The sequence below is a fragment of the Etheostoma cragini genome, chromosome 22 (assembly GCF_013103735.1).
Source record: "Etheostoma cragini isolate CJK2018 chromosome 22, CSU_Ecrag_1.0, whole genome shotgun sequence".
In the NCBI taxonomy this organism is placed as follows: Eukaryota; Metazoa; Chordata; class Actinopteri; order Perciformes; family Percidae; genus Etheostoma; species Etheostoma cragini.
In genome coordinates, this window is record NC_048428.1 from 9,313,528 (window position 1) to 9,326,289 (window position 12,762).

Consider the following 12,762-nt stretch of genomic DNA (forward strand, 5'->3'; position numbering starts at 1 on the left):
GGGGGGGGGCATTTACTTTGTAGGCTATGTTGGCGCACCACACCAAAAATTCCCTTTGTGTTTGTTGTGAACAGAATTACATCTTGAAAATGTTTCTGTTTAAATCACAGATTTTTTATCATTATGGTGAAAGGCAAGATCCTATATTGCATAATTGTTTAACTTTTTTGAAAAACTGTGTTTATAGGTTTTTAAAGGTGCACTACTACACTACTACTACACTGCATGGTCACTTCTGTTGATGTTCCAAGTAAATTCCAAACAAAACAGCGCAAGCTCGCCCCCCCCCCTTGTTTCCGTAACTGTCATGACTAATACATCCGGTATACTAGCCGCAGCCGAGCTGCCGAGCACCAGTGTGACGTTATGGGAGCACCATAACTGTTTATACTCCCGCGTGGTGGTCGCGACACTAGTTGCAGTCTTCTCCTGAACAGAGGTGGCGCTAATGAGCAAATGCTACCAACATTTCTCTTTCTACAGACTAGAAGAAGAAGAAAAAGGGGAAAAAAACATCAGAACTGGCAGCAGCATTGACATCAATGCTTTGATTTGATTTGGTGACATAATTCATTTGATCGAGCTTTTCAATCACCATAAAAGAACTCATCTTAACCCAGTAAGTTTATAGGAGAGACTTGCAGTCACTCTAAGAGTCCTGGCATCCGGTCCCCCTCGAGGTTGTTCAGGCTTCCTGTTTCCGCTTTGCCGCGCGCCGCTGAAAAAAAGAGTTTTGAGTGCGCATCTCGGTGGCCCGCCAAAATCCTGGATCTACGTAAAAAGACGTCAAATTGGCGCGCGAAAGCTCAGATGCGTCAACTGTAAATCTTCATTAACTGTCACTAACCCCCATCCCCTCCCACAACCATCTTGTCGGTGATTGGTTGGATGGGTTTGTTGTAGTTTGGTGCCCAGACTGGGCCTCTAGGGTTTGTTTGATGTTTACGACCCCTTTGTTGTCTCCCGAGACCGGGCATTTTCACAGTGTATTCAGGGGACAAGCAGCTAGCGGATCAAGGAAAGATTCGTACAATTTGAGACAAAAATGAAATTGCGCTGAAACCATGCAGGTACTCATAGTGCACCTTTATGGTGTTGTCTGCATCATAACATAAAGTATTGGAATCAAGAGCGATTGTGACTAATATTTAATGATACTTTTACAGTAATACATCCAGCACTATGTTAAATAATTGTTGGCCAGTGATCTAAAGTTGGTTTTTAACTATGCACTTTGTGTTTTTCCAGTAATTAACATAATGGGAAAAACTATAATAATAATAATAATAATAATATAGTATTTTTGTTTGTATTTTAAAAACTACCATGCCACATTGCTAACTCTGTCTCAATACATATTGCTGGGTTGTAAAGTTTAGCACCTTTAGGTGGAATTGCAGAGGGAAAGCCATATATGTGTGAAACTTGTGCCACAATAGTCATAAAATACATCAGCCAATGCATATATAGTACACAGCAATAAATGTTTACAATTATAGTATTTTTGCTCAGAATTTTTTCACTTCCATTATGAAGACTCAAACATTTTCCTGGGACAGTAAAAAAGGTAAATGCATTGAAGAGCTTTTACAGCTATGTTAGGTCTGCATCGGACTCCATACTACTGACCTTTTATACTACATATAGAAATATCGAGGGGGAAAAAATTGACGGCCAACATATTGTAGTATGAAATGTTTGTGTGTGTGTGTGTGTGTGTGTGTGTGTGTGTGTGTGCTTTTGGAGCCCAGGGATTACTATGCATGACATGGACAGTACTGCAGTGACAGTCGTCCTGCATTCCTGTGGTCAGAGCAGGGAATGAGAGGAGGAGAGAGAGACTGCAGAAGAAGAAAACACAACGTGATTTACAAAGCAGAGTAGAAAGTAAGGAAAAGTTTAGTTGGACTCATAGAAAAATGGAGAACGAAGAGAGCAAAATCTGAACAGCTGTTTTCTTGTTTTTTTTCTTGAGCAGCATTTAACAGGGAAGTCAGATGTTTTCTTTTCATATCATCTCTCCTCCTTCATTTTTGTCACTCCCTGACTCGCTTGTGTGAAATTGTCTGGGCTATCCAGGCCACGTTGTTGACGTGGTTGAATGTGGTCAACAAGCACCGCAGGGCTCACACACACCAAAACACAGTCACATGCTGCAGACACTTTAATTGTGGTGTGATTACACATACCACAGCAGGCAAGTGGGAGAGCAGAGAGCAGCAGCTCCAACTGATGGAGAGCATTCCTTTGTTGTTTGGATTGGTCCTCCCTCGCTCTCTCTCTCTCTCTCTCTCTCTCTTTCTCTCTCTCTCGCTCCCCCCCCCCCTTCTCCTCTGTATCCCTGCTGGCTTCCCTGGTTTCAAAGGAGAAGAGGACGACAACTCAAACATGATTGTCCAGGTATTAATAAAGTTCTAAAGTGATACTGCTTTTGTTCTTGCGTGCGTGTGTTTGCCAACCAATGTCTGTTGTTCTGCAGTCATTTGGTGCAAACATTGACACACATCTTCATAAAACTATTTTTGGTCCTGTTGGTCACCACAATCCTGTCACTTCATTTCTCTCTCGCTAAATTCAACACTTCAGTCCCCTCCAAAATAGGGGTGGGGATTACCAGTGCTCACAATACTCATGTCAAAATACGATATTATTGCAATTTTAAACATGTTGCCATATTCTGTGATATTGCAATTTATTACCTTTTTTTCCAATTTTGGATTTTTCCTCAATTTCAAATTATGTCTCCAAAAGGTGTTAACATCTGTTTTATCTAAAAAAATATACATTTCTCTGTTTGTTCCTCCCACAGAATTTTTTATTGCTGCAAAATGGGATTGTCGTGCAGACAAGCTGACCAACACATATGATAATAGATCGATACTTGGCGTCTGTGTATCGATACAGTATTGCCACGAAAAATATCGCGATACAATCCTGTATCGATTTCCCCCCCACCCCTACCTCAGACCCACACCACAGGTCAAAGGAAACTGTCTTAGCTTGTGTTCATCACACCCAAATGCATGGTCCGTTTCCAGTCTTCAATAGGATTTCTGGGGAGGGGGGGGGGGCATTTCATTGGCAGTAATATGGACACACTCATGCTTTGGTTGCATAGTGTGTTTGTGTTAAATAAAGACTTGTCACTATTTTTTTAATAAGCCAATTATGTCAACCTAAAAACACTACTCTGCAAAAACACTGGTGGTAAAAGCGCGTTTAGTTGCTTTAACCACTGCTACATGCCTGGTTAAGTGATGTCAGTGACCCGGGTCAGTAACATCCATTATACACAGATTTGTAAGTGTTCTCTTTTAGACCGTGATGACTAGGGTATTGAAACAGCTGTGCAAACAGATGGCACCGTATCCTATGACTATCCTACCTCAGACAGAATATAGGGTGAGTTAAGAAAGAAAACGTGTAGAGGCACAGCACCAGACCACCACAAACAGATAGAAATGCACCTCGCATACCCTTAAGCCACAAACAGTGTCAATGTCAACCAATTATCTGTCATTAAGATGTTATTAAAAGCACGACAGTTTTACCCACACAAATCCTCAAAGCCCTACTTCAGTGATGGATTTACCTGTAATAGAATGAGCTGTCAGAGCTGGTTTTAAGTGGTTGATACTGTCTCGCAGGCTTGTTTTGTACTGTTGACTGGAAAAACAAGTTGTGGCTGTTTAAAATGTATTAAAAAATAAGATGCAGGATTTGTCCAAATGAAACGGTTCCTCTTGCTGAGGGTCTCCCCCTCTAAACAGTTCTAAAGCTCCTGCTCAGCCTCCTGGGAACACATTGGAGTTGTGGAATTTTTCTCGGGAATGCTGTCGAACGTTCGGCGGCAGCCCTCCCACATACCCACAGGCTCTGGGATGATGTCAGTGGGAAAGCTGTGCAGCTCTCATGCCAGTAAAGCAACCATGGAGGCATAATAGCTTTATGGCTTCTGGAAACACTTGACAAGAAAGCATGATCATAGAAACCATTTTCAGGGATCATTATCATGATGAGATTTGTTTCCTTTTAGGGCTTTTGGCCACGAAAGATGCATCTGTTAATGTTGAGTCAAGACCTAAAATCAGCAATAAGCTTGCATGTGGAAGCAAATTTCAGAAAAGTCTGGTGTGTATCATAATGGACAGCATTAATTTTTTTCTAAGACACCTATTTTCCTTTCTGGTCTGGCCCATATTGCATGTGATCTCCCCAGTTTTGTTCTTCCTCCTTCATCCTTGCATAACAGAGTACAACCATTTGGGTTTTATGTAAGTTGAAGATTCATACTTTGAGAGATATGTGATTATGTGTATGAAACCTATTACACTATTGGTCATTAGATCTCTACACATACTGAGTGTCATGGAGAGCTGAACAGCAGTGGAGAAAGTGGAGTAGGGCTGGGTGCACAAGCTCTCTTCCTGTTTATCCACAAAGACATCCTTGTGGTGCCTGAGAGATAAGATAATTCTGCTGCCGTGGATACGCATGTCGGTCTGTGTGTGTGTGTGTGTGTCACCTTCTTTGACCTCAGCCCTAAACACACAAGACTACAAGACTACAAGACTACATTTGTCATTTCATTTTCCAGCTGTGTTGTGTGCATGCGGCCTAAAGTAAATTCTGCACAACCAAGGTTGTATTATAGTTGTGCATAATGTGTGTTGTTGTTTTATGTGACCTCTGTTATGAGCTGTGGAGAATGCGTAAATGTCTGCCAAATATTACATTATCTAGCTCTGATGCAGAATAACTGGCTTCTACTCTACCTTTATGTCTTCAGACCGATGCATGACTGTACATGTAGCTGAGAGTTTTAAGATGGTGCAGATAACTTACACAAAGAGCAGCCTGAGTATCTTAGACCAGAATGTTAAGGATTAAGCTCAATCCAACATTATTTGTTTTCATTGTGGAAACACATATTTTGGTGAAAATGAAGATAATTGTACAAATGAATGGTTTTTCCCTACACAACTTTCACATAGTTAAGGCGAAGGATGTTTTGCTGGTAATTGGAGAGCAATTATAATTCATGTGTATGTGTTTTAGTGTTTTATGTATAGGTTGTCCAACATGCCTACCATTAACCCATACTGCATTAATATACCTCTCCTATGTTACATATCGTTTAAGTTATGGGTTGTTTTTCTCACAAGAGAAGGTTTCTTAACCTTCATCGTTAGTCACTGGATCCAAGTTTCTGGTGCATGACATGATTTGCGCTAGTGTATTTTAGCACCAGTCTGGATCTCCGTAGACTGAATGCATCTAAACCTGCAGTATGTCTACTGCATTATGTCATGTGAATGATGACCAGCCTGCATTCCTGTTGTAATATCATTAGCTAAACATGCTTGTTATCGTGGTTTCTTATCATTGCTGCCAAGTCGGTCTGAGGGAATGCTCCTCCCCTCTTCTCCCTCTCTGGGTCAGCCCAAAGGCTTCTCTCTTTGAGCCAGTGACAATTAGGAGGTCAAGTGTAGGTGGTCTGTTAGCACCTGCACATTATGCTCTGTGTTTGAGAGAGAGAGAGAGAGAGAGAGAGAGAGAGAGGGAGACTCCCTCCCCTTGTTCCCTCTCCTGCTCCACTTCCAGCTGGTGCTGCATTCCTCCACACGTCGCAGTTGGCTGAAGGCCGCCGGCTTTTTACGTTTGTGTACGTTTGGAGCGTGTGTGTGTGTGTTCGTGTGTGCCCGTGTGTGTGAATGTGACAGACGATTTTTAGTACCTCCTAGGCATCCAGAGGTTGCTCATGCTGCACAGGGAATGTTTTCGCTGCCAAGAGGGAGACTGGGATCACAGCAAAGGCAGCAGTGACAGAATATTTTCAGGATCTTGGAGCAGTTGCGTAGTTGCGTCCTTTTCTGCACTATGACAGAAGTGGCCTGTCCCGCTTCAATAATGGTAAGTGTGTTTTCATGAAGGGGGGGGGGGACTTAAGAATTCACATTCTTTGTCTTTTTTTATGATCCAAATGTGTGTTTCTAAATTAGGAGGTTTAGCCTGTGTAAACTCCTTCCCGGCCCCTGGTGTTTAATCCACAGCTCGGGGAGTTTTTAAAATGAGCTGCGTAAATCTGCTCCGATTTAAATTCCAGATTTTCTTTTCAGCAAACAAAATACAGGGGAAGTTTAGTTTGTTTCTGGGCTGCTAATTACCAGGGAATTATAGGCGTGTTATGTAATTCCACTGAAGATAAACATAAAAAATATACACATGCTTGATGACCTAGACGTTAAAATTGGACTATTATAGTCTATATTTTGTAATTAGCCTATAGGCTATTTTATTATTTATATATTTATCATATCATAGCCACTATAAAAATACAGTGATATTATGAGGCCTGTAAGAAGACAAATCAGAGCAGTGATTATGAATGGTAGTTGTGTCTTCTAGTCAACCCTGTACCTGTCGTCCTGAAAATCAAGCCTTTTTGTGATGTTTTCGTCTTTTTTGTTGTTTGTCTCGTTTTTTCAACGTTTTTGGCTCTTTTTTGACGTGTAACGCTTTTTCACTACAATATATAAACATCACTAACACCAACTTGTTACCAGTTTTATATTAACTACATTTTTGGAATTCCTAGTCAAGAAATCTCATTTATTGGAAATTATACCTAATTCTCAAGTTAAAAAAGCAGAAATGGTGATGAATTATTTACTCATTAAATGAAGGATCATTACACAAGGGTACATGTCATCCATGTTATTTTTTGGGTTATTCAATTTAGAAACCCTTTTTTCTGATATAGATATTTTGAAAAACGGGTCAAATTTGACCCAGAGACAACACAAGGGATATAGGATCATGTGTGTTGTTAGTAGTGTGTGAATAGGAGCATAACCCCACATTTGACTCAAACAAACCTTGAGAATATCTTTGACATAAGTGGATCCGATCATGGCACAAGCTGGTACACTTAAATTATTCCACGCCTCAGAGGACTTGTTCTTGCTTCCACGAGTTCATTGAAGCCGCCAATCATGTGACCTAACTTGGAAATCAACCAACGCATTTAAGGACGCAGACCAAGCCTTACCACTTCTTTAACATGTCAGATTGATGAAGAGTAGGGATGTCTGTGGTATGTGAGAGTGTGAAGAGCTGCCATTAAACCAGGGCCCTGTGTCACTAAATTAATGTGACATCTTAATACCTTCCATTTCCCAGTGAGGAAATTGTATACAATGTTGCACTTTTCATGCAGAGTTGGTCTTGTAAGTTAGCCTAGGTGGAAACAAGTTGCATACTTCATATTATGGCTCTGAATCCTAGTGTAATTGTTAGGTTTTGGATTTGTCTTTGGTGGGTCTAACCACAGCACATTACCCAGATAGCAGTACATTTGTGTGTTCTTTTAAATAGTGAAAGGTAAAAACATCACAGAGACTAATTCGAACTTGCTTCAAGTTCAAATCTCCACATGTGGTGTCATTAGCTAATGTTAAAACCATCATACTTGTCAAGTTTGCTCAGGTCATGATGTGGAAGAATGATACAACCATTCTGTCCCAAGGACTCAACATACCAACACTTTTGTGTGCTGAAGCTAATTATATTTCTACTCTGTGTTGTTAAAGGTCCCATGACATGGTGCTCTTTGGATGCTTTTATATAGACCTTAGTGGTCCCCTAATACCATATCTGAAGTATCTTTCCAAAAATTCAGCTTTGGTGCCGAATTACAGCCACTAGAGGCAGTCCCACAATGAGCTTTCCTTAGGACGTGCCATTTCTGATTCTGTAGCTTTTGAGATGTAGAGAGGGGGGGGGGCCTTTACCAACTGCTACTTTGCCCGTTTGAAAGCCATGGTGTCTCTTTGTCATGGGTGGACCCAATTCTCTGGGTGGGCAAAGCAAAGAAAGGAGAAGTAACCTTGCCCCTTATGACCTCATAAGGAGCAAGATTCCAAATCGGCCCATTTGACCTTCCTTTCCTAAAAGGCAGAGCAGGATACCCAGGGCTCGGTTTACACCTATCTCCATTTCTAGTCCCTGAAGGACCATAGGTAGGCTGGGGGAATTCATATTAATGTTAAAAGAAACTCATAAAGTGACATTTTCACACCATGGGACCTTTAAGATTTCCTTCACAGTGTGTACTGTGTATGTGTTTTCATGCTAGTGAAAAGTGCAGTATAGGATCATATTTTATTTGGAGGCCAGTGGTGCAACTTCGGGGAACTTCTCTTTTTTAGTCCACTAATATTTTTTCCTTTATCTTGGATTTGTGAGTGTGTTTTTGTCCATTTCCTTTTCTTTTGTTTCACTGGCTTGCTCAGTTTGTTTTTCTTATTATCTCCAATTCCATCTTTCTGCCAAATTACTTTCTTTTCTTTTCTATCCTGCAGGTACAGTTTACAGTCTTTCAACATTTGTGCTGTGTTACTAATGTGGGTTATATTGTCCTTCTACCAGCTCACTGTCCCTCCATGTGTCTCTGTCATATCCGGCCACTCACAAATCCAAACATTAGTTGATCCCCTCCATATGGCAGTCAAGGTAATCTAGGCTTTTCTTTGCAAAGACACACACACACCCTCAGTAGAAATTCAAGTTAGATTTCCTCCAACTTTAAGTCAGCTGCAATAACAATGGACTTTCTTTCCTGTGAGGATCTTGTATTTCGGTAAATGATACGGGGGAAAAAAAGCTCATTGGACTGTGAGAGAGTTTGAGTTGGAGAACAATGCTTGTGGATATTTGTTGTTTTTTAGCAGTGGTTCAAGGTCAAGTTGTGTTAATCAGCTTGCAGAGTTTTCACCAAAAACACACACACACACAACCACACACATGCAGGGAAACACACAATCATAGCCACACACACATGCACGCACACCCAATGAAGTACATTTAAGAGTTGTATGGACCAGTGACAGAGAAGAGGAGTGTTGTATGCCCAAAAGGGTAGTGCATGTGTGATGTGTGTGTGGCGATGTTGACGTCTATGGTGTGTATGCATGCGTAAGGCATGTATTAAACTACTTTTGTTGATGAAATTATCGCACACAAACATAGAGTGTAGTGAAGAGAAGGGAGGAAGTCCTATGAGTTGCTCTTTAAGAGGGACACAGAGAGAGGGACTCCATATTAAACAGCAGCTGTGATACAATGCTGGCTTTGTCAGGTGGGAGGAGGAGAGGGTAATGATGGAATGTAAGGGGAGGGCATGTTAGTGAGAGACAGAGGGATGGAGAAAGAGAGCGATAGAGCCAGAGAGAGGAGTACAACAAGAGTAAAAAGACACAGCTGCTAAAACTTGATGAAACAAATCAAGGGCATAAGAAAGAAAATCAGGTGGGAAGACAGCACTTTTAAACAAATGCTATACAGGTGATGTTTAAAAGTAAATGGACAGTGATGGGACTGAGAGCAAAAAAGAAGAAAGTGTTATTCTTAACAGTTGGGAAATTGGGTTCATGATTAAGGAGCTGACAAGCCCAATCACACCATATGACACTCAAACATGTGCACATTAACTTAATGTAAACTCTACAATCACATATTTCATTCTATATCATTTCCATTCTACAAAACCCAAATACATGGAAACCTTTCCAAAATTTCCATGTCCATGTTCCATTTTTTTAAATCAAGTTTTGATACCCATTGAGTCATTTCATTTCCACCACGCAACTTTTGTCTCTGTGGCAAGTCTACAGGCATCTTAACCGTAACCTTGACTCTAGTCTGACGTAACATTATTCACACCTTCATCTCCATTGATTGTTCAAGTTTACACCCTCAATATATCATGTTGAGGAGCTGCCACCCTTTAAAGCCAATGTAAGCTACTTCAATAAAGTAGACGCATGCTCAGAAGAAGCAGATGGCTAAACTTGAAAATATGCATTAAAAGTAGAAAAGAAGAATCTTGATTATTTGTCTGTTGCACCTTGTACCCTTCTATGCTTTCTGTTTTATGCTATCGTTATAAATGTTGGTAACCTAATTTTACAGTTATAGCTTAACCCCGCTCACAACTCCAAGATACCCGCAATTTCTTGAACACTATTTCAAGGACTGCAAATGAGAGAATTCGGTGTGGACATTCAGACAGTTACAGACTGAAAATGCTACATTATCTATCTTTATTTTAACCCAAGATCATGAGTTTACTTGTCAGACACACAAACACATGCAAGTGACATAACAATCCTAAATTGAGCACTAAAGTCTGTTCCAAATCATTGGCATTAACAACACACTGAGATGTCCTGAGATGGAGTCATGAGAATGCAACCTGCATCAAAAAAGCAGAAACACAGAGGGTAATTGAAACAGACAGAAAGACAAAACAGATGTAGAGGAAATTCATACGCAAGAGGGACTGGACAGAGAAATGAAAGCAGAAGATGAAGAAAGTAAAAAGGATGAGATGAAACAGTCTGAGAATGCTGGGTCTGCCCTTGGTTTATGAGTACTCTCTACATCTTCCATATCTCTCTCTCTCTCTCTCTCTCTATCACCCCGTATGTCTATCTCTATCTGTGATGAAGGGTAAATGGAGTTTGTCGGGGAGACCCAGCTGTTCTACAGATGGGATCAAAGAGAGACTGTGTGCTGTGTGTGCATGTGTGATTTCATAAACACTGTGTTTGTATGAAGTTATTTTAGCTGGTCTTTAATGATTGAAAGTGCTATTTCAGGTGAACAAAAGATTTGGGATTATATTTAGTATTAAAAGAAGGTCAGGGCTGTGCATGTTCCCATGCAAGGGGGGGTAAAGGTACCTTCCTTTCCATGTCAGGAGTTAGTTTGTGATGAAATGTCAAAGTTTAGTCTGCTGGACTTTCTTTCCCTCAGTCTGCCTCATATGTTACTAAACCTGATACTAATCATTCACATAGATTATAAAATATTCTGCCATCAAACTCCATTGTAGCTGTAATGGCATTGTGACACCTTGTCAAGGTAATGTTGGTTAACAGGCCAAGGGAGAACTCATTCAATTTTGGATTGGATCCAAATCACAGAGCAGACACACAATCATGTTTCCCTTTTGTTATCATTGCGAGACAGGGCATTTGTGCTGCATTTCCACTGTCTCGGACTAATTGGGAAAATAAATTCACAGCTGGGACTATTCACACTGATTAACAATGTTAAAAATATGGCATTATTTGGCCATGGTCTGTGCTCTCAGAAGGCCCTTCTAGTTACCTTTTAGAACCTATTGCCTAACAAAACAAGATTGGCATTCATTGGGAGTCCAGGTTCTGGCTTTTTGTATATCTCAACTGTTCTTTGTAATACGAAGGCTCTTGCGTTCAGTCTTAGCATTGGGGAAACTGTGATATTTTTGCATACTACGTTGCACATTACTCTATTAACCAGAATCGTCTTTACTCATTGAGTGAGGTGGGAATGTTGTTTTCTGCTGTTTTGTTTTTGTGTGCGTTTTGAATCTATGTGCATTGTAAAAGTCAACAAAAAGAACTACGAAAGAGGAATCGTCACAACAAGTGATCACTGTCACATTAGAGCAGTTTTAAAGACTTAGTACATATCAGCAAAGATCTTTGCAAGTATATTTGTGTGTTTATAAGTTTCTCCATCAACCTGCAAACACCTAGACCATGCAGTAATCTCAATACATGAGCTCTCTAAATCCTGAGGCCCTGATAGCATCAGGTCTGGTGATTAGAGATTGTGGAGACTGGAGACCCCTCAGAATGCCAGAGCTTTAATCTGAAAACCTAGAATGGGGGTTGACACACCTCGCTGCTCTGCTTAAACTAGAGCACAGCGAGGTCAAAGACGTGTCCCGACCTGCCCGCTCACCTGGTGAAAGAAGAAGGGGGGATGGACAGGAAGGAGGGAGGAAGGGAGAGGGGGGCAACGATGGAGCACAGAATAATCTGGCAGAATAGAAGTGTAAAAGAGGTGGGTAAAGACATACAGGAAGTGGGAGCGAAAACTTGTTTTTTTTAAATTATTCTCAAAGCAGTCCCCATTGAACTTGTTCCACTTTTGATCTCCATCTTTCATCTCTGTAGCACCTATGCATTTATCCAGCTAATGTTGCCATCACATACTGAGTTTTTGCTTTGTCTACCCTTGTGATAAAACTGGAAAAAAATCAGTGGAATGTGCGGCCTCATATCTTCATGCGATAACAAAAAGAGCTGATGCGTGACTTTATATGTGGATTGTTGGATGTGCATAGGGGTTACAAGGGTGGCTCATTTGCAAAGAATAGCTTGTATGCATGTGTGTTTGTGGGTGTGTGTGTATGTGTGAGTGTGAGTGAGTGTGTGAGAGAGACAGAGTGTGTTTGAAGCATGGACTGTACGTTTAAAGGCAATAAGGGTGTCAAAGCAGCAAAGGAGGTGACCTCAGAAAGGAAGTTGGCGCTGAATTAGAGGAAGGGGTAAGAAGCTGACTTTGAGTTGTACTTCCTCAGTTGGTGATTGGAGGAAATGAGGAAAAAAGAAGAGAGTGAGATTAAAAAGGCAGTATGATGGGACATAAGGAAAAATAAAGAAAAAGGCAGGAAAAAGAAAGGGAAGAAGGTTGGATAGTTGGGAAAACAGTTTGACGAAATAGGAGAGAACAAGCATTGATAAGGTGGAAGGTTGGGTGGATAATGTATGTTACATCAGGATTATTACAGAATAACATAGAGAGAGAGAAGAGGAAGGAGCGGACAGAAGGTGGAAAAGGAGATGTGGTTGGGGTGGTTTCCCATGTAATCATCTCTGCTTTGGTGAGAAACATTTCACTCATCCATCTGGGTGTGTGTGTGCC

At 40.8% G+C, this 12,762-nt stretch overlaps 1 protein-coding gene across 4 annotated transcripts in view; it reads left to right on the forward strand.

Annotated features, from left to right (window-relative positions):
• The first annotated feature begins 5,489 nt into the window (after positions 1–5,489).
• Positions 5,490–12,762, forward strand: part of phldb2b (pleckstrin homology-like domain, family B, member 2b) — a 44,747-nt gene continuing 37,474 nt past the window's right edge. For 2 of the 4 annotated variants that reach the window (XM_034862133.1, XM_034862132.1), the window contains exon 1: positions 5,507–5,913. In XM_034862133.1, coding sequence (XP_034718024.1) covers positions 5,881–5,913 — 33 coding nt within the window. In that variant the 5' untranslated portion in view covers positions 5,507–5,880. Of the gene's footprint in view, positions 5,914–12,762 lie in introns of all 4 variants that reach the window. The other 2 variants (XM_034862136.1, XM_034862131.1) reach the window with 2 other exon arrangements.